Here is a 25,382-nt window from a genome sequence, read left to right on the forward strand (position 1 = left end):
CTTCAGAAAGTAGGCAATACGATCAAATCCGGATTCCAGAAAGCTGGCAGCGCGATCAAGAAAGGCTTCCAAAAAGCGGGGAGCGCAATCAAGAAAGGCTTCCAAAAAGCAGGCAGCGCCATCAAGAAAGGCTTCCAGAAAGTAGGCAGCGTTATCAAAGCAGGTGCTCAGAAAGTGAAGCAGGGACTCGAGACTGCCGGAAGAGCTATCAAGAAGTTTGCGCCAATGGTTGCGAAGTTTGGTTTGAAGGTTATATCCGCTGCCCAGTCAGTTGCGGCTAGAGTGGTCAAATACATCCCTGTAATTGGGAAGCCAGCGTCGGAGCTTCTGAAGTTGGAGTCCAAGGGCCTTAACATGGCCTCGAATGCGATTCACGCCGACCTTCCATCCCAGCTCAAGAAAGGCTCAGAGATTCTCGATGACATTAGGGATCCCTTCGGTGAGTATCCGCGCCGGTCTCTGCCTTATCTGAGATTGAATGCCTGCTTTTATCTAGGTGCTGCAGCGAAAGCTGCAGGCAAGGCTGTTGGAGGGAAACAGGTGGCAGCCGTTGCTCAGGCCGTCGACCAAATCTTTTAACACTTGACAATGTTGTTACGTTGGTCCTTTGCAACTCCACTTTTTCGGCGAAAAATCGAACTTGACACACTAACTGTCTGAGAGCTCATCATACGGTTAAGGTGGCTTTTAAGAAGACCTGCTTTTTGAGAAGTTATGTATCAGCTCAACGGCCTTCATGTGACTATGAAGGTGACAACCTATGATGTAAATTACTCATTTCGAAAGGAGACTAAGGCTCGGATAGCTCTTCTAGGTCAACAATCAGCGAGCATCGTAAGGCATCTTGCTACCACCAAGATCTCATCCCAATCTCATCCTCTCATTGCGACTTGATTGCGACAATGTATGTTCTGAGAAAATGTCTTGGCGATGGACTGTTTTGCCAAACACGACCACAATGAGGCTGAGAGGCAGTGCGTTCGTCCTTGGTTCGTCCCAAGTTCGTCCACTCTTTCACCCTGCTGTTTCATGTTTTGTTGTGCACTCCCTTCGGAGCCTTTTCTTTCCAACGCTCTCCGAAATTTGTTCTCTAATCTAATCGCTAATGTGCTACAATACAAAAACCAGTTTTAGCGTCTGTCTGACTAGCATTATGAACCTCTGAACCACGTTTCTCCGACTGATACACGGTGTGAAAGCATCGAGACTCTTTCTATCAGGTGAGAGCGTCCTTGATAATGATCGCCCTTGCCTATTCATGACGATGTCAGGTATGCACAGCATCATGATAAGGAACAAGCGCTTGTGCTACTTTCGACTATGAACGGGAAGTCCAGAGCAATCCCTCAATGAACTTAAGGGACTGCGATAGGCTGTATGATCCCCAAGCTGGTCTTCTCTTCTTGCCCTGACGCTGGTCGTCCAATTTACGCTCCTCATGTCTCGAGCAGGTCTCGTTTCTTTCATCTTCTTTCTACTGTGCATCGGCCTTGTCGCATCTGTACCCTTACCAAATGTTCCGTCTGAAGATGATATCATAATGTCGGGTTCATTCTGGTGTTCAAATTCCGACTATCTGCTCATTAGCGCTCATACAGGCCTTCGAGATATGACCATGCTCTTGTGGCGCGATACGGGTCAAGCTATGACGATCTGTATATTCGATCGACTACGAAATATGCTAGAGCGGTATGAAGCATCTTTCTACCATTGCGGCGATCTGAGAATGTGGTGAACATAGCCTGATTTGACGGATGTGAACCATCTCGTTCCCCGCAGTATCTTCGATAAGATTAAGAAAGGCTTCCAGGTAACCACTCCGTTGTTTTTTCAAAATTTCTCGTGACGGCTCACTATAATTTTATTCCTCAGAAAGTGGGCGGTGCGATTAAATCCGGCATCCAGAAAGCCGGGAACGCGGTCAAATCTGTTGCCAAAAAAGCGGGAAATGCGGTTAAATCTGTTGCCCAGAAAGCGGGGAACGCTGTCAAATCAGTTGCCAAGAAAGCCGGAAACGCTGTCAAGTCTGTTGCCCAGAAAGTTGGCAATGGCGTCAAGAAAGTAGGCAACACTATCAAAGCAGGCGCTCAGAAAGTGAAGAGCGGGTTCCAGGTAATTGGCAAAAAAAAACCTTTGACAAGGATAACGTACTGAATTCCCCGCCAGAAAGTAGGCAATACGATCAAGTCTGGGGTCCAGAGGGCGGGCAACGCAGTCAAGAAAGGCGTACAGAGAGTCGTCAACACTGTCAAAGGAGGTGTTCAGAAAGTAAAGAACGGGATCCAGGTATGCAGTCACAACATACGACTTTTGTGAGCCTGCTAATGTTACATTTACTACAGAAAGTGGGCAATACAATCAAGAAGGGTGTTCAGAGAGTTGGCAATGCTATAAAAGCGGGTGCTCAGAAAGTGAAGAACGGGTTCCAAGTGAGTACTTGGAAATTCAGTCTTTGGCAGTATTAACTTACCGAGTTTGAACACTATTCAGAAAGTAGGCAACACGATCAAATCCGGAGTCCAGAAAGCTGGCAGCGCGATAAAGAAAGGCATTCAAAAAGCGGGTAGTGCAATAAAGAAAGTAGGCGGCGCTATCAAGGCAGGTGCCCAGAACGTGAAGCAGGGACTTCAGGCCGCTGGAAAATTCATTAAGAAGAATGGGCCGACCATTGCGAAGGTTGGTCTAAAGTTTGCGTCCACCATAAGTTCGGTTGCGGGGAGAGTCGCCAACGTCATACCCGTCATCGGGAAACCTGTCTCGAAACTCATCAAACTTGGGTCGAAGGCCCTTAACATGGCCTCGAATGCGATTCATGCCAAACTTCCATCCGGGCTTCAGAAAACCTCAGAGATTCTTGATGACATCCAGGATCCCTTCGGTGAGTCCTTTCTCCAGTCCACGGCGTCTTGGCGATTAACTAGAACGATTTGACATCGTAGGCACTGCAGCCAAATTTGCTGGCAAGGCTATCGGAGGGAAACAGGCAGCGGCCCTCGCTCAAATCGCGGACCAGATATTTTAACACCTGTCAATGTTCTTACGTTGGTCCTTTGCAACTTCACTTTTTCAGCGAAAAATGGAACTTGACATGTTAATTGTTTGAGGGCTCATCACATCGTCAATATGTTTTTAAAGAAGATCTGATTTTGAACAAGCCAGCTCAACGGTCTCCATGTTCAATGACGTTCTGACTACGCAAAGAACTTGTGATTTGAAACCACTCAATTTCAACAGAGACGAACACTCCGATAGCTCTTCTAGGAGCTAGGCCAACAATCGTCAAGCATCGTGGCGCATTTCGCTAGCAGCACGGTCTCATCCTCCTGTTGGGCGCTCTCATCTCTTGTATATGTTGCGAGAGACGCGACAAGCGACTCGACCTCTTCAGCATGTTCTTTCTTTCAAAATCTCTGGCCGGCCTTTGGGCAGTGACTTCTCTCGCTGAAATTGTAAAATGTTCTAGACTGCGAACTTTCGTCGGCCACTTCAGATCCCCTACTGACTCCCATAGTCGCTCTCATCATATGCGTCAGACAACCTATGACTGCCGTATATGTACTTGGAGGGGCTATCTTTACAGCAACTGTCTGATTGAAGAGTCCTGTGTACGAGATTGTTCATCGAACGGTCCAGGCATCAGTGCGTCATGTCCGCTCTTTCACCCTGCCACAACTTTTCTTGCCTGGTTTCTGGCTCTGGGCCAAAGCCGGCACATCATCACTGCCGTTTCATGTTTTGTTGTGCGCTCCCTTCGGAGCCTTTTCTTTCCAACGCTATCCGAAATTCGTCCTAGTAACGTGAAACACTTGCCGCTTGCCTCTTCAGCCAATGTCCTGATTCCTGTGTAAATTGTGAACGTCGCGAAGAGAACTTGTTGAGAAAAACATGCCGAATGGTTGATAAAAGTATGTTGAAAGAACCAACGCCTTGAGCAATGAGAGCTCGTCGACACAGGACGACCCCTTTGTGCATCATTCCGAGGACCTTTCCATTGGCTTGTTTTTGTTTCAAATATGGCAGACAGCTGTGAAGACATTTGTGCTCGGATAAGCGAGCAAATCGCGCGTCATATGGATCAATTCGAAAGTCGAGGACGATGATGAACCTAAAATTTATATGACAGGGTAGTATGATAACCCCAGTGGTGCATTGTTTTTCAATAACGAGAACTTCGATCTGCAAAGCGCGAATTACAGCTGTTCGACCTCCAGTGTTCAAGAACGGCAAAGTTCATCCGTCTCTGACTTGCGAAGTCGATAGAAACGGGGGACGCATGCTTGTGGTGATTCGGAATCGAGTGAATGTTGATCTACACATTACCGTTTCGATCTGGACCATCTGGTTGTGTCGGAGCTTCAAGTCAAAATCCCTCTAAAATCCTTCGACCACACAGCCTAGCCACCCATTCTGAATCCTTTCCAGCTAACTGCATAATCGTAGACCATATCTAAAATTTACTTTGTGCGCCTTTATTTGTACAAACAACCATATTAGGTAGAACGCCCTTCCAAGTTGGCAAGTTCCAATCACTCCACCCTTATGACGTGCGGGCCGGGATTGGAGCATTTGGAGCAACTACCGAAACGGTGCTAGAACGTGGAGCAATGGGCAGCGCGCGCAAATGGGCGTCATGGTTTACATAGCCACGGCCTAAAACAGATGTTTATGCCAAGTTTACGCACAGACAAAGGCGCAAAGTGAAATTTCAGATGTGGTCTACGATTATGCAGTTAGCTGTCAAGTCCCCAGTTTTAAGCACTGTGGTTGCTACGACCGCGTGATTACAGCATGCACCATTGCTTGCAGATCCAGGAGCTCCTCTCCATCATCTTTCACAACTATGCTCACGACTCAAGGATGCAAGCACGACTCGCGAGGACTTGCAAAGCTTTTCAGGACCCAGCCTTGGACATCCTTTGGCATACACAAAAAACACTCCTTCCATTACTGAAATGTCTTCCACCCAATGCCTGGGCTATAAAAGAGGGCAGATTTGTGAGCCATATTTCTCAAGACAAAAAAGCATGTTTTTCAACAATTGTCATTACAGAGTATCATCAGGAATCTGATTGCGTCTGATTTCGAAAGAATTTACTTTTACTGCCACAGAATCAGAACTCTTGGTCGGCTTGCCTCGAGTCCGCTTTCTCAATATTTTGAAGCACAAGTCCTGCCCATCATCTGGTCACGCAAACCGTCTCCAGGCCCTCTCCTGTCTAATGTGTCGGAGGTCGATCTTGTCGACGGCAGCTTCGATGGTCTTGCCATTTATCCTCGCCTCGTAATCGGCCCGAATGTTACAGGAGTAGAAGTCGAGGTCTCGCGTAACGCCTTTTTGTGGGCAAATGCAACACCCGTGGAGTTCTTGTCCACTCTTCGTGGTGTCAGGAAATTGAGCTTCAGTGACCGGGTGTTTCTCACATCCCATGCCATATCCATTATCAGTACATTCCCCATGCTCGAAGATCTCCGGCTCTGGGTCACAGAACAGGAGATGGAGAACTGCGTTCCTTACGTTGGGAACAATTTTCCGGCCATTACTCACCTGACCATCAATTCGAAATCCATGAATGCCTGTCAATTGATGCTACGACAGCTTCAGTCAGGAACGTTGTGGTCTTTGACACTTACCAGAACCGCAAGCGACGCCCGCTGGAGCATAAGAAGTCTTCTTATAACACTTCATGAGTGCAACTTGGCGTCGAGGTTAGAAAGCCTACATATAGGCGATTGCCCAATGATTTGCACTAGCTTGGGCTTCTGGCGTCCTGCATCTAAAGTGCTTTTCAATATGGATGCTCATACATTTGAATACCTAAGCTCCTTTAAGCAGTTGCGCGATTTGCATATAAGCTCATCTTCCGTTGAGTTGGACGACAACGATCTTATCAAACTTGCCAAGTCACTGCTTCAATTGCGTTCACTGGTATTCTGGGAAACCGATGATCCAGGCAAAAGGCCGAAATGCACATTTACTGGAATGCAGCATCTTATTCAGCTTTGTCCAAAGCTGGAAAAGTTGACCCTTTCCGTTGATGCGCGCCAAATCCCGATACTCGCCATTCAGCCTGACGGAGAACATCTTACAGGTCTCCACCTTACCACCCTCAATCTCTGCCATTCCCTTATCCGGAAAACTGATGATGTTGTGTCATACCTTACCATGCTATTTCCGGCCCTTAAGGACTTTTCTACTGCCTATTATGATGTAGAAGACGACGACGAAGAGGATTCTGATCGTGAGATGTGGATGGAAGTAGAAAAACGACTGAACTATTACGATTGATTCGTCCGTCACAAGGGCCTGTGGTCTTGGGCGAATTTGGTCACCTCTCCTGTGTCGTTGATGCCAAATTTTCTATTGGTATGGACTGTCGCCCTCGCTTTCGGCGATATGGGATAGATTTCAATTCCCTTTGAACAATGTTGGTTACTGTTCCGTTGACGATTTTTGACGTGCCTGTTTGTAACGTCTTCGGAATCGTTCACCACGGGTGCAACGCCCAATTTTTCCCTTGCTGGTTCTCTTGCGATCCTAACTGTAAGACTCACAGCAAGTCAGCAAGCGATGAGGGTTTTGCACCACTTGGAGCACCATGGAGTAACGCCAGCGGGACCACAATACTGAATACCCAACCATTTGACAAGCGCATCGCTATTATAAACTTGAGCATTTCGCCGGCTCCTATATTTCAAGGCGAAGTCAAATCTTACGATGCGAAACACATCGTGCTTGCCTCTTCAATCAAATTACTCGATCTCTTGTGGAAATTGTGAACATCGAAAAGAAGTCATTGTCGCGCAAGTGGGTAATTTGACAGAGGAATTCAATGTTGGTTAAACACATATCTTTGGCAATGCGTGAGGCTGCTGGTGGAGCCTGGTGCAGCGGCGTGGCCTTGTAAACCTTTGAGTCGCGACGAATTTTGCTCAGCTCAGACTCAATATTTCTCCTCTCTTGAGCGCGGGAAAGAAAGGGTGCAATGGTGCTTCATGATCATTAAATACATAACATTGCTCACAATGACGACTCCCTACTCTTCTTCTCACATTCATGGCGACCCCATCGACAAACACGAAAACCCTAGATCATATCGTGCATCTGTCACCACCAGGCTCGATTGAAGAGACATCGCGACAATTTGGTGATCTTGGGTTCAAGTGAGGGTCAGAAGAGCGCATCTATGGACCGGGTTGACTAGATTTCTCATCGCAGGGTTATACCTGGCGGAGAACACGTTGGCGGCTTGGCTGCCAATGCGCTCGTGGTTCGTAATCTGGTACTCTATCTCATGAGCATAGAAAAGCTGACTCGACCTTGACGGGTCATCTAGGTTTTCGCGGATGGACTCTACCTTGAGCTCCTTTCCTTCACACATGAGCCTTCTCACTACCCTCCTGGATCACCGGCGCGTGTCAAACGCGACACCCATCCTTGGGCGAACAAACCATTAGGCTGGATTGACTACGCGTTTTTGGGGAACGGATCACACACAATTCGAATCTCGGACATTATCAACGACCGTGCCAAGAAAGATAGAAGCGGGGCGTTCTATGAGGCGGAGGAAGATGGGGGAAGGAAACGGATTGATGGAAAGGTCGTCAGGTGGCTCATATCGGCTCCTCGGGAAAATAAAGGAACATTGCCGTTCTTTTGTGGGGATATTACACCTCGAGATCTGAGGGTACGTCTCTTATTCCTTATGACCTCAGCGTTGCTGAAATAAGGTCAAGGTGCCAACTAAACCGCCAGCGAACGTCCAACACCCATCAACTACACAGGGAATCGCACACATTCGCATAGTCACTGATGCAAAGTTTTTTCCTGTAATCAGCAAGCAGCTCACTTCTGTGACTGGACAAGAACCGTTGTCATCTACGCCTATTGAGGCAGTTTGGTCCTTGGACAGCCATTCTACGACCTCTCCTTCGCTCATTCTGAGTACTCCTTCTAATGAGCTTGAGAGCGCTTTCGCCAAGAATGTTGGAACGGGTATAGTTGAGGTCGGGTTTTTGGTGAAGAAGAAGCAAGGTAACGACCGGCATTCCACACCATACGGCAGGATTGTATGGGTCGGCGAAGGGCACGATGATTGAGATGGCTCGGGTAGGTTCTTGTTCTTTCGAGGCAGCTCTTTGCTAATTAGAGCAGGTTGTTCATAATAGTCTCTGTTCCCAGGAAAACAGCAATATTCGTACTCTTCAGAAAGTAGGCAATACGATCAAATCTAGATTCCAGAAAGCTAGCAGTGCGATCAAGAAAGGCTTCCAAAAAGCGAGCAGCGCAGTCAAGAAAGGCTTCCAGAGAGTAGGCGGCGCTATCAAAGCAGCTGCCCAGCAAGTGAAACAGGGATTTGAGACTGCTGGAAGATTTATCAAGTGGTTTGAAGATCATATCCGCCGCCCAGTCAGTTGCGGCCAGAGTGGTCAAATACGTCCCTGTAGTCGGGCTGCCAACCTCAAAGGTCCAAGGGCTTTGACAAGGCCTCGAATGCGATTCATGCCCATCTTTCACCCCAGCTCCAGAAAGGCTCAGAGATTCTCGATGACATCAGGCATCCCTACGGTGCGTCCTTTGTCCAGCCCGTGGTGTCTTGACGATTAACTTAACGATTTGATATTGTAGACGCTGCAACTAAAGCAGCTAGCAAGGTTATCGGAGGGAAAGCGGCAGCGGTCGTTGGTCAAGTCGCTGACGAGATATTTTAACACCTGAAAAACGTCGACATGTTCCTCTCTTTGGAACTACTTAGCACTAAACTCTTTGGCGTGTCAATGGAAGTTGTTTTCTTTTTGTGGAGGCGGACAGTGAGGGCAACGCCGCACAACACCAACTGCTTACCAAAAAATCACTGACATCCGAAGACTTGAGCCTCTTTCGTTCTCAGAGAAGCCATCCTTTTGTTTTTTGAATGAGGACTTGATGAGAACTGAGTACTGAGTACTGAGTCTGGACTGAGCCGTGCGAACTTGATGTTACTCTGGCCAGCCAAGATGACATCGATTATTGTGGTCCCGACCAACTCCAGACAAGGGCGTCTCCACTCAGCACTACAACTTCACTGGCCCCAACGCCGATAAGCCTTACGTCCTTGTTGTCCTTTTGTGATCGAGGGAGTTTCCGGACCCACAGAATGCAAGCTGACGTTGCTTCATGTCGGACTATATAATGAGACTGCCTTCTTGCAGTCGACCCACAATACTCGAAGATTCTACCCTTCCAAGGCCTGGCATGCAATGCACCACCACATTTAACATCAGAACTTCTAGGAGGTTCGGCTGTCCTTCTCCTTGCGGAGTCACCGACTTACAGTGTCCTTTGTGACTTAGTCCATATGCCACTCAGAGTCTGTCATCGACAGCCTCATCCGCCGAGGCACTCGATGATGATGTACCACACGATCGAGACGGATTCACGTTTGAACTTTGTATGTGCTTTTGCACTCCTGACGCTAATATTCACTCGTCGACTTGTTACTAGCGCTACCACCAACTTGTACTACTAGCACTGTAAGGTGTTCAAATCGATGGCTTGCTCTCTCCAACACCTCAATCTGTCCATTTTAGGCGTTCTTGTCATCTTTAGCAGGGTCATCTTCGTCGGAGCATTGCGACAGCCCACATACAGGTGCGTTTCAGAGTTGGGTCCTTTCATCGTGTTTACCACAGTTCTCAGAGGACCCTATGCACGTTTTTGTAAGTTTAATGAATCTTTTTGTGTGCTGGACTATGACTAATTTAATAACGCGCAGTCAGCCACAATGTCCGATAGAGTTCCAGGCCAATCCACTTACCAACGCGAAATGCTGAAGAAAGGTCACGGACATCCTCTTTGGAATCCAGAACCTGATGTTTTTGCGCCCCCCGCATACCGCCAAACCGGTGTCAGCGTTGGAGACGTTGGAATCCTCTGCCCGTCTGGCACATTCCGCTACCTTTTTAATGTCTTTCTGGATGCCGACAACCCCTGTAATCCCAGTGAACTGCCCGAGGGATTTGCGCCTTTGAAGCCGTTTCCAGGCAGCCGCATTGCATTCGACTGTCACGAATCAGGTTTCGTTACCAGTCCCTATATGAGACTAAAATCCTCTCTTCGGTCTGGCATTAGAAACTTGGAGTTCACGTTCTTCAATGACTCTGAAGACGCTGTCTTGATTCTGCCCGAAGGCTGCCATGGCGAACGATTCCAGAGTATAGGGACACTTCGAAGCTACGCTGCACAGCACGGGGAGAGCTGGTATCGCTACGCGAATGGACCACGTGGTCTAAACGTCGAAAATGGGCAGCTACAAATTGTAACCCAGTGTGATAAGACCACATCGTGGGCTATCTTGACCCACTTTAAAGAGGGAAATCCGTCTTCAAACCACCGGGATGGCCTTAGTGTCCCGCTCTCATGGGTAGGGCAGGACATAGACCAAATGCAGTGTGGAGTCAAGTTCATCCCGCAGCAAGCGTCACCTTTCCGGAATCAATGCGTTTTCCTTCGGTCAAGCGGCGTTTATCTCAGTGACGTTGAGTGGGGACGTGTCCGTTCCCCGAGCTTATTTCCGGACATTGGAGGCCTCTTTCGGTCAATGTTGGGTATGTTTGATACCGCTACGGTTGGTAATGGTCAAGGTTCTGGGTCAACGAGATTGGTTCCATCACAACATGAAGTATTTGCCTCCATTTTGTTAAACCGCCGTTGCTGACATTGATTTTCAAGACGGTTGTTCGAACTCCATCAAACGTTATTCTGAACATGCTCCTGAAGAAGGTCAGACTATGCAGCCTTGCATGCCGTCTCTGCTATACTCATTACGAGTACTTTTTTAGCATCCAGAAGCCAAGACAGCAATAGTTCACGACAATGACTGGTGTGCTGTGTTACGACAGGTATAGTTGCGCTCGGTGCTTGAATTTTCATGTGCTCATTGGTGACCCTCATAGGGTGACTCGAAATTTCCCTCTGATGAAGAGCTTTGCAGACGCATTCTTGAAACGTTCGAAATTATTATTGATGAAAAGGGTGAGTGTTCTTTTCCCTAACACCCAGATGTGACCTAATGCCACACCATCATCTCAAGGTTGCTTGTATTTAGCACGTAAAACTTGTTCCCCCCAGTGATTGTTAATTTTGCAGTTCCATCCCACATTACGTCATGTACCATACTCGTTTTCTAGAATCTAAATAATAAGTTGCAACTTGATCAAGACGCATTCTACAAACACAGTTTAAGGAGTGAAAGATCATTTTGCCGGGAGGAAGAGTGGGCCCAGCCAACGAGCAATGAAAAATCCGGTCAACATAATCGCCAATGTTCTCCACGCGCCCCACACATCCACAGGGCCCATACCCACCGCCTCTTCAAGTGCCTCTTCCAAACCCCGCGCCATCGCATCCATACTAAACATTTCCTCAGCCCTCCTCCTTGCCCGTCTTCCCAAAGCCTCGCGGTCCTCTGGGGATAAATCCAAAATCTCCGTGAGGGCGTCAGCCCATACATCCGCGTCAGGTGTTTTCAGCCACCCCGTGAACTCATCCTCTGGAGAGTTCACTATGCTTTCGATAGGCCCCCCAGAGTCACATGCGAGCACTGGGAGACCGCACGCCATAGCTTCGACGGGGACGATGCCAAAGTGCTCATTCGCAGGTGTGTAGAGGAGGGCGATGGTGGATGGGCTGCGGAGGAGAGCTGTCCGTTGGGCTGTGGTGAAGTTGAGGAGGAAGAGGACGTCGGGGTTGGGGTTGGACCTGGAGGTTTTGAATGGGAGTTTGGAGGGGGAGAGGACGTTCCATGTGAGTGCGTGGGTGTTGGCCATGGATTGGAGTTGCATGAGGACTCTGTCGTTATCTTCGAGGCGGGGATCATAGCCACCTTTGATTCGTTGAGCTTAAGCCGGAAGTGGATAGGAAATAGAGTGTACCTGCGATGACGAGTCTCAGGTCTGTTATTTCTGGACGTTTGGTTTTGAGGATGGCAAAAGCTTCTAGGGCAAGAACGATGTTCTTTTTGCCCTCAAAACGATTGAGTGAAAGGAGAGTTTGTCGATGGCTTCGACAATATCAGCACAGTTTGCCTATACTTTTGGAATGAGAAACTGACGATGTTATTGAAACAATGTCTTCGTCCAGGTTGTTGAATGGGGCGTCGTAGTTCGATATATTGATCCCAGGGTAAACCACACCTGGATTTTCGGTAATGCTTGGGAAGTAGGTCTTGAATATCCTTGCTGTAAACTTTGAGTTCGCGAGGATGATGTCCGCTTGACCTAAAAAAGCTTGAGACGGGGATCTTCAAGAAAAAAATGTTGTGTTACATACTTGTTGTAGTTTCTTCCAACCAATCCATTGGTAGCCTATATAGCCTCTTCAGAAGACCAACCCTTTTCTTCACCAGATTTCCCTCCACAAAAGCTCCATTTGCGAGGAGTTTGTCGGGGAAATGGCAGTAGAATACGACACGAGTGTGTCCAAAGGCTCGCAGGAAAGGAACGCATGTAGACAGCTGGTCAACGAAATACACATCATATGTCGGTGCGCCTGGCCGGAGGAGATGCGCGGTCAAGTGCAGTTGTCGTGTGTGTGCAAAGAGAATGTGAAACTTCCCTCCCAGAGAACGCGGGAAGGGTGGAACAACATAGTGCACACGTAGTCTGCCTGGCGTAATTTTCGTCAAACAAGCGATAAGAACAACTCCAAGACGAACCGTCTCTAGTTTCTTCGAAACAATGTCCTGGATCGTGGTGTGACGTGTATATGTCCACAGAGTGGCCTAAGTCCTGCAAACCTATGGCAGCGTCGACGACAAGGCGCTCAGCGCCGCCTGCCTCATAAACTGTCAGGCTATATTATCGAAGAGGACAGATATAAAGCACCAATGCCAAGGTCCGGATGGATGAAAGCAACGCGTAGTCGTCGTTGGGATGCAGGCATGGTCATCGACTGCTCAGTAGCTTCGCGTCACGGGATATGAGAAACTACTTAAAGTTACGCACATACTTAGGGGCTTCTACAGGTTTTTGTTGTAAAAAGTGTGCTTCTCGTCTACTCTGGGCAGGATCCATCGTAGCCTTCTATTACATTTACAGCCTATGGCCTCTGGGTTTTGACTTAACGACAATGGAAAACAAATGGAAAAGCCTTGTTCGAGGCGAATACAAATTTTGCAGAGTGCTTTCCTGGTGATATACTTCTGGTCGTTCAAGCGAAAGGACAACTCCCGGATTATTACTTCAACTGAGATTATCTTTCGAATAGGCAAAGCAAAATTTCTGTGTAATGCTATATTTATGGAGGATATACGTAGTTGTCTAATTCCCCGTCGAACGTTGCCGCAACGTCGTCATGTAGAGGAAGCAGAATGGCTTTCCAAAAATTGCTGAGAGCCGAAGCAAACAGACGAGTAGGATGTTTAATTTGCAACCAGCAGAAAGACTGTGCCTCAGTAAGAACTTCACTGGCGACAGTACATGCCCGAGCACAAGAGATGGGGAATCACAATGCGAGAGGCGGCTTTATATAGCTTCAGAGCAGGAGTGCACGGACCAGCTTGAATCACTACACGAGTTATCACGTGTGTGACGGACTCTGAGTACTCTGACCTGACTCATCTTCCGTTCATCCACTCTCTTTCATCCTATGACTCTCTGTACAAGGCAGATCTATAGCCAATAAATCACGATTATCCTCATGTTGGAGCTGTAAGAGCTGATGCAGGATGACTGATCCAACGGCGGGGGCCTCTCAGAACTCGTCAGATTACTTTGAAGAAGAATCCTCTCAGTTTTTGGAAGCACTACAAGCTGCAGTTCTCCCTGGCGACATAGTGAGCAAGCCAGAAGATAATGCAAGCGAGGCTCCGAACAAAGATGAAGACTCGGACGAATCGGAAGACTTAGAACCGCCGCCGAGTACCCAGCCTTCTCTCAAACGACGCCTTTTCGAAACGGAAGATGATAGAGATGATGTATATGGAGCTGCACATTTCGGTGAATTTGGAGAGTATATGCGGCGGAAGCGCGCCAAACTTCAGATCCAGAACGAGGGGTTGAAGGAGCCCGATGGGCAAAGCGAAATATTTAAGGGTCTCTCTATCTATGTGCGTGTTGCATGTTTGCTCTGGTATCCGTGTTTCTGACCGCTGCTTAGATTAATGGTTATACCACCCCATCTGTACAAGATCTCAGGCAATTAATTGTTAAACATGGTGGCGTTTTCCAGCCATATCTCGATAAGAAAGCTCTTGTGTAAGTTACCCACCAATCGCCCACAGCTCCACTCATAATGCTGCGTAGAACCCACATAATAACATGCTCGCTTACACCAGCAAAGCTGCGCGAGTTCAAGCACATGAAGGTTGTTCGTCCAGAATGGCTAGTCGAAAGTGCAGAGGCAGGCGTCTTGCTCCCTTGGAGTAACTATCTCTACGTGCAGTCCGAACGGCCTGAAGCCTCTCAAGGCGCTAAGAACAATCAAACTACCCTGTTGAACGGCATGAAAGTGCCATTCAAGTCATCTACTACTACCACCTTCAAGGTCCCTCAGACCCCTCAGCCCAAGACGCCAACAAAACCCCAACCTGTCGCTAATAAATCACCCTCCAAGGATCCCGAGGCTGTCGAATTACCCAGATATGCCTCATCCACCTCCAATCCATTAGCTACCCGCGTCATGGCCAATGCCGACTGGCGAAAAGCACATACATCCGTCGCCCCGGATTTTATCGAAGGGTATTACAAAAACTCACGGCTTCACCACCTCTCAACATGGAAAGCCGAGCTCAAGGGGCTTGTGCAGGAAGCCATGGAGCGGGCAGAAGCTGGCGCTGGGGGGACAGGTCACGTTGGAAAGATCGATTCAGAGGAAACTAATGTCAGCATGCGAGGTGCTGAACTTGTGATGCGGTCTCCGGCTGCCAAGAGGAAAGGGAAGGGAAAGGCTGTTGGCGATCAAGAACGCGTGATCATGCATTGCGATTTCGATTGTTTCTTTGTTTCGGCTGGTCTTGTGAGTAGACCTGAGCACAAGGGAAAGCCTGTGGTTGTGTGTCATTCCCAGGGTACACAGGGTGGCGCTTCGAGCACGAGCGAGATTGCGAGCTCCAGTTACGAGGCTAGGAAGTTTGGCATAAAAAATGGGATGAGGTGCGGTATCTGAAGTATTGAAAGAATGGTGTTCATTTATTGACGATATCTAGTCTCCAACAAGCCCGCAAGTTGTGCCCTGGGATCATCACGATTCCTTACGAATTTGAGCGGTGAGATATAATCCTCTCGACCCATTTACGAAGCTAATGTCGTCTAGATACAAGCAATTTTCCTTGCTGTTCTACACGGTACTTATGTCGCATGCAGACGACCTACAAGCTGTCTCGGTCGACGAAGCTCTGATTGACGTTACGAGCACTGTCACTCAGCTTAGGAGCCATGTTGGGCTCGAAGGATCGCCTCATGATCCAGCTAAGGATTTCGCGGAGACCATACGAGCTCAAATAAGAAAGGCTACCAGCTGTGAAAGTAAGCTCCCCTCAATTGCCGCAAAGTATCGAACGTGACGGGTGATCTCAAGTCAGTATCGGGATATCACACAATATCCTTCTTGCAAGACTAGCAACGCGCCGTGCGAAACCTGGAGGATCCTTTCATCTCGTTCCATTGGATGTTCCTGATTTTTTGGCACCGCTGGATATAGCTGACCTTCATGGTTTTGGTCGTTCCACAAAGCAGAAGGCTCAGGAAAAGTTAGGGGTGACGACTCTAGGAGAATTGGCGAAGAAAAGCAAGGGAGTTCTAATCGATGCTTTGGGTAAAGCTACTGGAGAGACACTCTACGATGCTGTTAGGGGAATTGACGACAAGAAACTGGAGTCGGATAAACCGAGGAAATCAGTCTCCTGTGAAATCAATGTAAGTGGTCTGTGTTTTTATTATTGACATGACTGAACCTGGAGGCAGTATGGAATTCGGTTTGAGAACAACGAGCAAGCAGAAGCGTTCGTTCATCAGATGGCTGCAGAGGTCAAGAAACGCCTGGATGCAATTGATATGGTCGGCCGTTCTATCACCATGAAAGTCATGAAAAGAGATCCCACGGCTCCCGTTGAACCTCCCAAAGTGAGTTTCTGCGTTATAGAAGAAAGACCATTCTTCATTGCTGCATTACAGTTTCTTGGGCATGGATCATGCGACTTGTTCAACAAGCAAATCCCTCTCATTGGTCCTGGAGGTCGAGCTACGAGTGATGAGCAAATTATCGGAGAGCATGCCTGGCGCTTGCTCAAATCGTTCAACTTCGATCCTAAAGAGCTGCGAGGGCTCGGGATTCAAGTACAGAAGCTTGAATCTGCCTCGTCGACCGCACACGCACCTCCTGGACAAGCTATGCTTCCCTTCAAGCGCAAAGGGCCTGCAGAGCCCGCTGGGCCATCAACGACAGAGCCTGAGATTCGTGTCCAACCTCCATCTCAAGGCAATAATGACATTACGAAAACTGCTGTGGAGACATCTACACCCACTGTCACATTTGACCTACCATCCTTTTCTCAAGTCGACATGAGCGTCTTTCATGCTCTTCCCCAAGATGTTCGCAAGGAGCTGGAAAATGAATACAAACGACGCTCTGCATCTCCATTCCCAAACGTAGCAGGGCCAGCTCCCAAACCTGCTGCTGCCTCGACATCTCACCATCCCCCTCCCTTCCTCCCACACAACAAACGGCCAGGCGCACCAAACATATTTCCCAGAAACCCAAGAGGCGGCCGACCCAATTTCAAACACATAAGCAAACAACTCGCCCCACGAAGCGCGCCTGCCGTCTCCCCTGGCAAATCATACCTCATGCGACTTCTTGAACAAGAAAAGGAGCGCAAGATGCGTAGAAATCCGAAGAGGCACATCCCTGATGCGAAGCTGCGAGATCTCAACCTTGATCCAGAGGTGTTCAACCTCCTTCCTCGACGGATCCAGGACGAGCAGTTGATCAGGGCTAGAATTCTCAAAGAGAAAGGGTCTTTGCCTTCACCGCCTGCAGAGAGGAAGATCTTGAAGCCCCGAAAGCCAGAGTGGCCGGAGGGCTGGATGCCCTACCGGGCGCCCAATCCAAAGTCGCGTTGGGTGCAGCCGCCGTTTCTTAAGCAGTATACGCAAGGGCAAGAAGGCAAGAAGGAGAAGTTGTTTTTCTCTGAAACGGACGATGTGCAGAGGGTGCTGGAGACGTGGGTGACGACGTATAGGCACTGGGCACCCAGAGAGAAGGACGTGGAGTACCTAGCCAAGTACTTGTTGGCGACGATTGATGGGTACACGGCGAGCGATGTGGGCGTGGAGAGGGGTATTGCGGTGATGAAGTGGTGGTTGGTTTTGTTACGGCGGTTTTGGCCTGGGTCAGAGTTGTATGAGGAGGATGAACCTGATGGGAGTCAAACAGATTGGGTTGGAGAGGCGTGGTGGGCTACGTTTAGGCAGATCAAGGAGAGGATGGATGTTGTTGCGCGGCAGAAATTTGGAGGGTGTTTGTCGTTGAAGTGATTGTATCATGCTGCTGATGAACGACATAATTCAAGAGATACAAGTACATTCTGGTATGTTACTACTTATTTCCAATCAGGAGTGAACTAAGCTGACGCTGGTTTGATACCTTTAGCGATGAACAGATCTAAATCGCCTTCGCCTGACGCGACTTCTTTATAGCTGAAAGACGCTAACCCAGCACCCTCAAACAACTTGCGAATCTCATCCTCACTAAACCCGTGTTTATGAGGCACAATGTGATGGTACTCCTTGGGTATGCTTGATTCCCCCGTCTTCTTCATGTCGACGACAAAGAGCGCCCCGCCTGGATTGAGGTAGGAGACGAGAACACGGGTTATTTCTTCGACGGAGGAGATGTGGTGGTATGATGAAGCGCACTGAAAACGTCATGATCGTGATCATGAGCATTTGGATCGTGATGGTAAAGGAAGATGCGTACGAAGATGACATCGAACTTGTTGCCTTCGAGCTCTTTGGAGTCGTCTCTAAGCTCGACACGGACGGCGCTCAAGTGTTTATTGTTCTCGGCAAACTTTTGGTTATACCGATCGACGAGACCCTGGCTGATGTCGACGCCTTTGATGGCGAGGGCGTAGGGCGCGAGTTCTTGGGAAATTAAGCCTGGTTCATGTTCAGATTCCAATACTGCGGCCAGAAAAAACCAAAGACAAACCAGTGCCACACGCAAAGTCAAGGACAGTTGTCTTATCCTTATCAAAGGCATAAGCGTCTCGAAGAGCCAACGCCGTCCTTACGAGAGAAAAAGATCTCATTTTGGGAGACTTGACCCAGGCCGGAGAACGTACCTGACTCCCCGCTCGACTGCATGTGGGTGATTCTCAAACTCCTCTTGGTGGGCATCGAAGTGCTCCCTGTTAGCCTCCGCGTACGTGTCGCGGTCAGGGCGGCCGTGTCCGTGTCCTGCACAGGCATGACTGTGATCGTGGTGGTCATGGTCATGGTGAGGTGGCTGCCCTTGCTCAGGTTGATCTACATGGGAACCATGGCCTGGATGACCGTGATGGCCGTGCCCATGTCCTCCTCCACAGGCATGGCTGTGGTCGTGGTGGTCGTGGTCGTGATGAGGCTCAGCTGCTTGTTGGAGTTGACCTTTGGGGGAATGATGCTGATGCTTGTGCCCGTGACCCTCGCAGCCATGGTGGTGGTCGTGGTGGTCGTGATCATGGTGAGGTTCAGCGGGTTGTCCGGGCTGAGTTGGGTGCACGTGGTCTTTTCCTTTGCACATCTTGTGGGGTTAGTTGGGGGCGTACTTGCGAGGACCAGTGGGGAAATCTGGGGAATTATAAGCTTGGGCTCTGTTCGTGGCCCCTATAGCAATGCGGAGGTTTGGATGGCTGATTCATCCAATAACGTGTACGACTGGTGCGGTACCCACGGAGCGGGAGCCCGTTCATCGGCTTGTAAATCCCTTGCGGACTCGAGAATGGCCATTGGTGACTTCGACCACCTTTGTAGGTGAGATAACTGTTGACTCGGAGGGAACCTGGGCCATTTTATCAAAGTCCGTGTATCTACCGATCCAGAAGCCGCCAGACCTATCATTGATCACAAACTCCCTGCCTGTCGTTTCCTCTACCTCATTCAGCCTCAGCTGTGTCCTTACTCAATTGCTCGTTTCTCGGTGACAACCCGGATGATTTCTTCCCTGTAGATGTTACCAACGCCGACGATCTCCGTGTGCTCAAACAAAGAATCAAGCAGACGAGAGCAGTTCGATTGCCTCAGGTCGATGCCACTGAGCTGGAACTCCGGATGGTCAAATTCCGTTGGGACGAACTTAAATCGAAATTGACAGAACTCACGCTCAATAAATATCCGAAGCTGTTCTCTGAGAGGAAGATATCATCACTTTTCTTTGGACAATTGTCTTCATATCATTCTAATCACACCCGGCTCCCTGAAGCTTTGGTGCGTAGTCGAAGCTGAAGGAACGACCCCGGAACAACGTTTTCACGGAAAGACCGTTTCGGTGACCTCAAATTCCTATCAAGGGATACCTCCCTCCATGTATCGACTCCATCATCCATCTTGTACAATTGTCACGTGGACTGGAGAATTTAGCAACAGACCTTAACCAAGCGTTTGTAGCGAGAGCTTCCGGCGATGGTTGTGATTCTGAGAAATGGAAGTATGCCCATTTTATCTCCATGACTTTGCCGGTTGTTCTGAGCGTGCACCTTTACGAATATAGGACACGTTGTGAATTACAGATCGAAGATGCTCGTCCTGTACCAAACACCTCAAATTTTTTATTCAGACCCGACTCTCCGTAAAGAAAGACGCTACAACATTATGGCATTCCACTATTACTTATTGTACTACCGAATTTGCTGCTCCACCTGCTACCACCACAAAACGTCGTTTGAAATTTACAGTACAGTTTCGATCACATGAGAAAACCGCCACTTCACTTCTCATACTCAGGGGAGCTTCTTACCATCTAGAGTGAACCTTGTCATGAAATGGTTAGAATTTATAAGAGGAATAGACCAAAACTAGCTCACCGATGATCCCAATTTCCTTGAATCTCGCTATTAATGAGCTCCCAATACACCTGAGCATGCGTCTCAGCGCTCTTCGGGAAATCTTCCAGGGAAATCTCGCCGCTGGGCGAGACAAAAGAAGCAAAATAAAAGCTATAATTTCAGAGTGAGTAAGCACTAAACATATCTTCAAAAAAAAAAACGAGGATACATACCGAATATCATCGTCTTTATACGCCGCCGCAAACGTCTCAACAAGCCTCGCCGCTACCACCTTCTGTACATCCAAAGAAGTATACGCCGGCAACGCGGAGACGAAGGGCAGAAGGTTGCCGGTGACGATGAACGCTTTCGGCGAGTGTTTATGTACCCCCGATCGGAAACCTGGGATGGCTTGTTGGGCTGCTGCGAACACTCCAAGGCCGACGGCCGTCGAACTCTCGAAGGACTCTAGTGGAAGGGAAAGCGGGTCTTCGGGGGTTGGGAGGGGGAGGAACGATGCCGCTGATACATTCGTGGTTAAATGGATGTGTAAGGGGATGTAATTGAAGCCTTACCGTTGTAAATGACGACATTAGGAGGCCCGAGCTCTTTATTAACAGTCCGGAACGCAGCTTGTATGCTCTCGGAGCTGCTAGCATCCACTTTGACGTGGTAGAACCCCCCTTCTTCTGCTTCTGTTTCGTTGGAGATCTTCGAGGGGTTTCGGGAACCAAGCGCGATGCGGTATCCGTTTTGTTTGAGAAGTGTGCCTACAGCAGCACCGATGTGGGGCCCTGCGCCAATGATGAATGCGACGGGAGACATGGTTTTCGTGGATGTAAGAGAGATGGATAAGTGAGGATGAATTCATGATGCCTTCTTTTATACGCCAGGACTTGCGAAGAATTGTGCAATCTGAGACTGAGGAGATGTGATCAGTCAGCGGTGTATTAATAAGGTGCAAGGCGAGCTAGGCGCTGGGGTACGACAGATATTTCAGACGTAAGCTGAGGATGCATGACTGAGCTGCAGTGAGGAGGAAGTGGGAGGACTGATGAGAAATGGTGACAAATACCATTCAAGAGGCACCATGCAGAATACAAAAAATAAAAATAAATTCCACTAAGTATCCTCCCTACCTCGTCGGCAGCGCAGGCGGTGTCTGACCAGCAGCACCAACACTAGAAGACATCTGCGCCTTCACAAACGTCCTCCCCGCCCTCCTAACCAACGCCCTCCTCCCAACCCCCCTCAAATCAACATAAACCAACCCAACATTCCTCGCCGTCCCCGCCACAAGCAAGCTCGACCGCGCAGCCTCAGGTCCGTACGTGTGCCCAACAACCTTCCCGATCTCCTGTGTTGATGTATCGAGGACTCTGCGCGCGGAGTCGTCGATTGTTGAGAGGATGAGGTCGAGGGAGAGGAGGACGCGGGTTTTGGTTGTTAGTTTTGGTGTAGGGGGAGGAGATTGGGCGGGAGGTGGGAGAGAAGGACGTGTGGGGAGAGTCGGAGGGGGTTTGGTTCCGTTGACTACAGAATCGTAAGACGGTAGCGCGAAGCCTGACGTTGATGCAGAAGGAGAAGGCGTCCTCGGAGGCAGAGGTGGTGGGCTCCCACCTGGGGAGAGGTACCCTATAGAAGCAGGCGTAGACGACAAATCCTGCCTCTCACGTCGTCTAGGCCGGGCACCCATCGCGCGCCGGATCATGCTGTCGATGTGATTTACGGTTTTTGAAGATACTTTCACGGCTTCGCCAGAGACGGCGTGTACTGATGCTAGGCCTTTCTGTGTGCGTTCGGAGGTGAGGAAGACGAGGGCGCGAGGTGGGGGTGGTGGTGGTGGACCTGTGCGTGTGCTGGGACCAGAGCCGGAGGAGGGGTGGTGGGGTGATGGGGTGGAGTGGGCGACGTAGAGTGATGATGCGGTGGTTATGGTTGTGACGAGGAGGGAAGTTGTCATTGATATGGCGTGGCTGGTGAGCAGGAAAGTGAGCCAAAGAAGCAGACAAAGATAGATAGTAGAACCTACCTGACGACAGAGGCAGACTTTGTAATCCAATTACGTTGGTCAGGAGGAACGATCCTCGCAAATGCCTCGAAAGCGTTTGCGTCGCGTTCCCTCGTCGACACCTCTGGAACATCGATGATAACAGGATCATTCTCGTGTCCCTTTTCATACATAACAGGATCCTCCGTGATCCTAAACCTATCCTCAATCTCGCCAACAACTTCCCCCGTCTTCTCATCAACCATAACAAGATGACCTCGTAAATCTTTATCGCCCCTCGTTATCCCGCTGCTTCCCAAGTCTTGAGGTGCCGCAGGCGCGTTGGCCTGTTGTCCCAACCCACAAAGATCTGCAACATACTGCGCCAGGATACCTTCAAACGTGTCCAGATCCTCTTGTTGGTGTTGGTTTGAATCACCGCGATCCAAACGAATAGTGAGCACCAACTCAGCGGGATCCTGCGGTATCGCGTGGAACGTATAAATCCTGCTCTCGTTACCATCTCTCCTTTGGACAACGCGAGCAGGGTCGATCGGTAGCTCCGAGGTGTTGAGGCGAAGGACGAGGTAAACGTCGCGGTCGTTTAATGCTTCCGGGATGGACATGGTTACACATTCTAGAGCTAGCACCCCGGATTCGGTGGATCCTGTTGAGGAGTCGTATAAAGTAGAGTTGGGAATGGTGATTAGGACGAAGGCTTCTGGAGGTACGTGCATGGTGTGGAATGTAGGGAAAGGGGGAAAGGATGAGTTTTATTTTTATTTGAAGGAAGGACTTTGCTTGGCATCGATCGTGGAGGGTTGAGGCTGTGGGTGAGGCTATCCGGAGGATGACGACAAGCGTGGATCGACACCACAATGAGCGACTTTGCATCATTCCAAGACTGAGAAACGGGAACCAATAATGCGAGCTACTGCGTAAGGGCTTGGTAGGAGTCGATGAGCGAGTCGCGGATTTGGAAAACATATTGCTCAGCTGAAAATTCGTACTTCCGTACCACTCTTTGATCCGCCAATTGTAGCTCTCGTCTCTACCTCGACTCTGCAAAGGATACTGGTTGAAGTCGCCATTCTCGGGTGTGCAAGGGGGCTAAAGCGCTAAGCGCTAACCACCCACAAGCCGTTGAATGAGCTTCCGCTCAGCGAGCGCCGAGTACCGCACCAGTCGTCGTACACGAATCAGCCTTCCAAACCTCCGCATTGCGTCTACATACCATCTCTCATCATGCATCAGTCCTTCTCATCTTTTTTTTTTCTCACTGCAGCTCAGTCATGCACCCTCAGCTTACGTCTGTCGCATACCTACCAGCGCCTACCTCGCCCTGCACCTTATTAATACACCGCTGACTGATCACCTCACCTCGGTTTCAGATTGCACAATTCTTCGCAAGTCCTGGCGTATAAAAGAATTCTGGGCGTCTTGAATCCATCTTCACAATTTCAACTCGTACCACCTAGCAAAACTATGTCTCTCGTCGCATTTATCATTGGCGCAGGACCCCACATTGGTGCTGCCGTAGGCACCATTCTCAAGCAGAATGGGTACCGCGTCGCGCTTGGTTCCCGAAACCCCAAGACCGACAAGGAGACGGAAGAAGGGTTCTACCCCGTCAAAGTGGATGCTAGCAGCTCCGAGAGCATACAAGCTGCGTTCCAGGCTGTCAATGCAGAGCTTGGTCCTCCTAATGTCGTCATTTACAATGGTAAGCCTTCAATTTCAATCGGTTATACTACATGATGTATCTAATCTCGAATGTCTACCAGCGGCATCGTTTGTCCCTCTACCAACCCCCGAAGACCCGCTTTCTCTCCATCTGGAGTCTTTCCAGAGTTCAACGGCCGTTGGCCTCGGAGTGTTCGCTGCAGCACAACAAGCTATCACAGGGTTCCGATCGGGGGTACACAAAGACTCGCCAAAAGCGTTCATCGTTACAGGCAACCTTTTACCCTTCGTTTCCGCGTTGCCGGCGTATACTTCTTTGGATATCCAGAAAGTGGTAGCGGCGAGGCTTGTTGAGACTTTTGCGACGGCGTATAAAGACGATATTCGGTATGTATCATCATTTTTTTGGCGACGTGTTGTAGTACTTACTATGAAATGATAGCTTTTATTTTGCTTCTCTTGTCTCGCCCAGCGGCGAGCTACCCAAGGGAGACTTCCCGAAGAGTGCTGAGACGCATGCCCAGGTGTACTGGGAGCTCATTAACAGCAGGACTCAAGGGAATTGGGATCATCGGTCAGCTAGTTTTGGTCTATTCTTTGGACTCACTCTAACTATAAAAATTACAGGTTCACTTTAGACGGTAAGAAGCTCCCTGGGTATGAGAGGTCGTAGGCGTGGTGGTTATCGGAACTGTATGTTTGGATGAAGCGACGTTCAGGTGGAGCTGCAAATTTGATTGTAGAATGATACCTCGGCATAATATTGTAGCCTATCTGTATTGTACCACCAGTATGAACAAGCACGACCATGACCAAAGCTTCAATAAGAAATATGTCCTTCATACCAGTTGTTTGTGCATTGTGTTTGGTAATTATGACCTGGAGGCCTTGACGACATGTAGTTCACGCCAGCCTTACCTCGCAATCACCATGCCTCAATCCCCTCAGCGTCTGTACCATCTCTCCGCTGGACAACTTTGCATTATTCGAAGACTGAGAAACGAGAAGGAATAACGCGAGCTACTGCGTAGGAGCTTGGTAGAAGTTGTAGAACAAGCCCATCACGATCGAGGGTACAAAGACGCGTTCATCGTTAGGGGCAATCTTTTCCCCTTCACCTCCGCTTTGCCGTCATATCCTTCCAGAAAGTGGTATCAGCGAGGCTAGTTGAAACTTTTGCAGCGGCGTATAAAACGATATTCGGTATGTCTTTGGGGATAGTAAGTACTTACTCGTTTTTCTTTCTGAAATCATAGGTTTTATTTTGCTTCTCTTGCCCCGCCCAGTGGCGCTGAGATTCCCAGGGAAGACTTCCCGAAGAGCGCTGAGATGCATGCTCAAGTGTACTGGGAGCTCATAAAATGATAGCAGGATTCAATTGGGATTCAAAGGATTTGGGATCATCGGTGAGCTTGTTTCTGTCTATTACTTCACATAACCGACTCTAATCGTTCAACCCACAGGTTTACTTTAGATGGCTATGAGAAGTGATAGGAGCGGCGGCTTTTTCTTGTGCAATCGAAACTGAAACGACGCAGGTGGAGCCGACGACCATGATCTACGCTTCACACATATGACGGTGACCCTAGCCCTTACCAAATGGACCAACCGAACCTGACAATGCTCCATACCATATGGGGCCAGTGGACTCGGCTGACATTGGGGAGCGGCAACCCACTGCCAAATTTTCAACTCCGCCGTATTTTCCC

At 49.0% G+C, this 25,382-nt stretch overlaps 11 protein-coding genes across 11 annotated transcripts; 6 read left to right on the top strand and 5 right to left on the bottom strand.

The window, feature by feature from the left end:
• Window positions 1-1,438: 1,438 nt before the first annotated feature.
• LACBIDRAFT_293329 (uncharacterized protein) lies at window positions 1,439-3,072 on the top strand (the record flags this gene model as incomplete). The annotated part of the gene is made up of 7 exons (XM_001878096.1): window positions 1,439-1,689; window positions 1,780-1,810; window positions 1,873-2,112; window positions 2,167-2,286; window positions 2,343-2,429; window positions 2,491-2,878; window positions 2,940-3,072. The coding sequence occupies 7 exons, from the start codon at window positions 1,439-1,441 to the stop codon at window positions 3,020-3,022; spliced, it is 1,200 nt and encodes a 399-aa protein (XP_001878131.1). The 3' UTR covers window positions 3,023-3,072.
• Window positions 3,073-4,635: 1,563 nt separating this feature from the next.
• On the bottom strand, window positions 4,636-6,653 carry LACBIDRAFT_324759 (uncharacterized protein; the record flags this gene model as incomplete). The annotated part of the gene is made up of 7 exons (XM_001878443.1): window positions 4,636-4,650; window positions 4,683-4,716; window positions 5,196-5,574; window positions 5,632-5,652; window positions 5,721-5,774; window positions 5,977-6,137; window positions 6,553-6,653. The coding sequence occupies 7 exons, from the start codon at window positions 6,651-6,653 to the stop codon at window positions 4,636-4,638; spliced, it is 765 nt and encodes a 254-aa protein (XP_001878478.1).
• A 401-nt stretch (window positions 6,654-7,054) lies between these two features.
• On the top strand, window positions 7,055-8,709 carry LACBIDRAFT_324760 (uncharacterized protein; the record flags this gene model as incomplete). Its single annotated transcript, XM_001878097.1, has 8 exons — window positions 7,055-7,161; window positions 7,217-7,268; window positions 7,335-7,685; window positions 7,735-8,032; window positions 8,064-8,107; window positions 8,207-8,407; window positions 8,446-8,566; window positions 8,627-8,709. The coding sequence occupies 8 exons, from the start codon at window positions 7,055-7,057 to the stop codon at window positions 8,707-8,709; spliced, it is 1,257 nt and encodes a 418-aa protein (XP_001878132.1).
• Window positions 8,710-9,389: 680 nt separating this feature from the next.
• On the top strand, window positions 9,390-11,194 carry LACBIDRAFT_293330 (uncharacterized protein; the record flags this gene model as incomplete). The annotated part of the gene is made up of 8 exons (XM_001878098.1): window positions 9,390-9,428; window positions 9,590-9,628; window positions 9,670-9,696; window positions 9,753-10,584; window positions 10,709-10,759; window positions 10,819-10,878; window positions 10,933-11,011; window positions 11,070-11,194. The coding sequence occupies 6 exons, from the start codon at window positions 9,390-9,392 to the stop codon at window positions 10,854-10,856; spliced, it is 1,026 nt and encodes a 341-aa protein (XP_001878133.1). The 3' UTR covers window positions 10,857-10,878; window positions 10,933-11,011; window positions 11,070-11,194.
• A 38-nt stretch (window positions 11,195-11,232) lies between these two features.
• On the bottom strand, window positions 11,233-12,919 carry ALG2 (mannosyltransferase; the record flags this gene model as incomplete). The annotated part of the gene is made up of 6 exons (XM_001878444.1): window positions 11,233-11,861; window positions 11,911-12,038; window positions 12,090-12,255; window positions 12,308-12,639; window positions 12,689-12,809; window positions 12,862-12,919. The coding sequence occupies 6 exons, from the start codon at window positions 12,917-12,919 to the stop codon at window positions 11,233-11,235; spliced, it is 1,434 nt and encodes a 477-aa protein (XP_001878479.1).
• A 197-nt stretch (window positions 12,920-13,116) lies between these two features.
• LACBIDRAFT_315696 (uncharacterized protein) lies at window positions 13,117-13,368 on the top strand (the record flags this gene model as incomplete). The annotated part of the gene is made up of 1 exon (XM_001878099.1): window positions 13,117-13,368. The coding sequence occupies one exon, from the start codon at window positions 13,117-13,119 to the stop codon at window positions 13,366-13,368; it is 252 nt and encodes an 83-aa protein (XP_001878134.1).
• A 335-nt stretch (window positions 13,369-13,703) lies between these two features.
• Window positions 13,704-17,511, top strand: LACBIDRAFT_315697 (uncharacterized protein; the record flags this gene model as incomplete). The annotated part of the gene is made up of 8 exons (XM_001878100.1): window positions 13,704-14,084; window positions 14,135-14,232; window positions 14,281-15,129; window positions 15,183-15,242; window positions 15,290-15,501; window positions 15,554-15,891; window positions 15,940-16,098; window positions 16,150-17,511. 8 exons carry the CDS (start codon window positions 13,704-13,706, stop codon window positions 17,509-17,511), a joined length of 3,459 nt encoding a protein of 1,152 aa, XP_001878135.1.
• An 86-nt stretch (window positions 17,512-17,597) lies between these two features.
• Window positions 17,598-18,760, bottom strand: LACBIDRAFT_315698 (uncharacterized protein; the record flags this gene model as incomplete). Its single annotated transcript, XM_001878445.1, has 4 exons — window positions 17,598-17,891; window positions 17,954-18,135; window positions 18,188-18,264; window positions 18,321-18,760. The coding sequence occupies 4 exons, from the start codon at window positions 18,758-18,760 to the stop codon at window positions 17,598-17,600; spliced, it is 993 nt and encodes a 330-aa protein (XP_001878480.1).
• A 1,195-nt stretch (window positions 18,761-19,955) lies between these two features.
• Window positions 19,956-20,825, bottom strand: LACBIDRAFT_315699 (uncharacterized protein; the record flags this gene model as incomplete). Its single annotated transcript, XM_001878446.1, has 4 exons — window positions 19,956-19,986; window positions 20,040-20,171; window positions 20,234-20,522; window positions 20,576-20,825. The coding sequence occupies 4 exons, from the start codon at window positions 20,823-20,825 to the stop codon at window positions 19,956-19,958; spliced, it is 702 nt and encodes a 233-aa protein (XP_001878481.1).
• Window positions 20,826-21,135: 310 nt separating this feature from the next.
• Window positions 21,136-22,727, bottom strand: LACBIDRAFT_324765 (uncharacterized protein; the record flags this gene model as incomplete). Its single annotated transcript, XM_001878447.1, has 2 exons — window positions 21,136-21,976; window positions 22,033-22,727. The coding sequence occupies 2 exons, from the start codon at window positions 22,725-22,727 to the stop codon at window positions 21,136-21,138; spliced, it is 1,536 nt and encodes a 511-aa protein (XP_001878482.1).
• Window positions 22,728-23,475: 748 nt separating this feature from the next.
• LACBIDRAFT_315701 (uncharacterized protein) lies at window positions 23,476-24,346 on the top strand (the record flags this gene model as incomplete). Its single annotated transcript, XM_001878101.1, has 4 exons — window positions 23,476-23,713; window positions 23,775-24,060; window positions 24,116-24,247; window positions 24,301-24,346. 4 exons carry the CDS (start codon window positions 23,476-23,478, stop codon window positions 24,344-24,346), a joined length of 702 nt encoding a protein of 233 aa, XP_001878136.1.
• Between the last annotated feature and the right edge of the window lie 1,036 nt (window positions 24,347-25,382).

The sequence above is a fragment of the Laccaria bicolor genome, genomic scaffold (assembly GCF_000143565.1).
Source record: "Laccaria bicolor S238N-H82 LACBIscaffold_6 genomic scaffold, whole genome shotgun sequence".
In the NCBI taxonomy this organism is placed as follows: Eukaryota; Fungi; Basidiomycota; class Agaricomycetes; order Agaricales; family Hydnangiaceae; genus Laccaria; species Laccaria bicolor.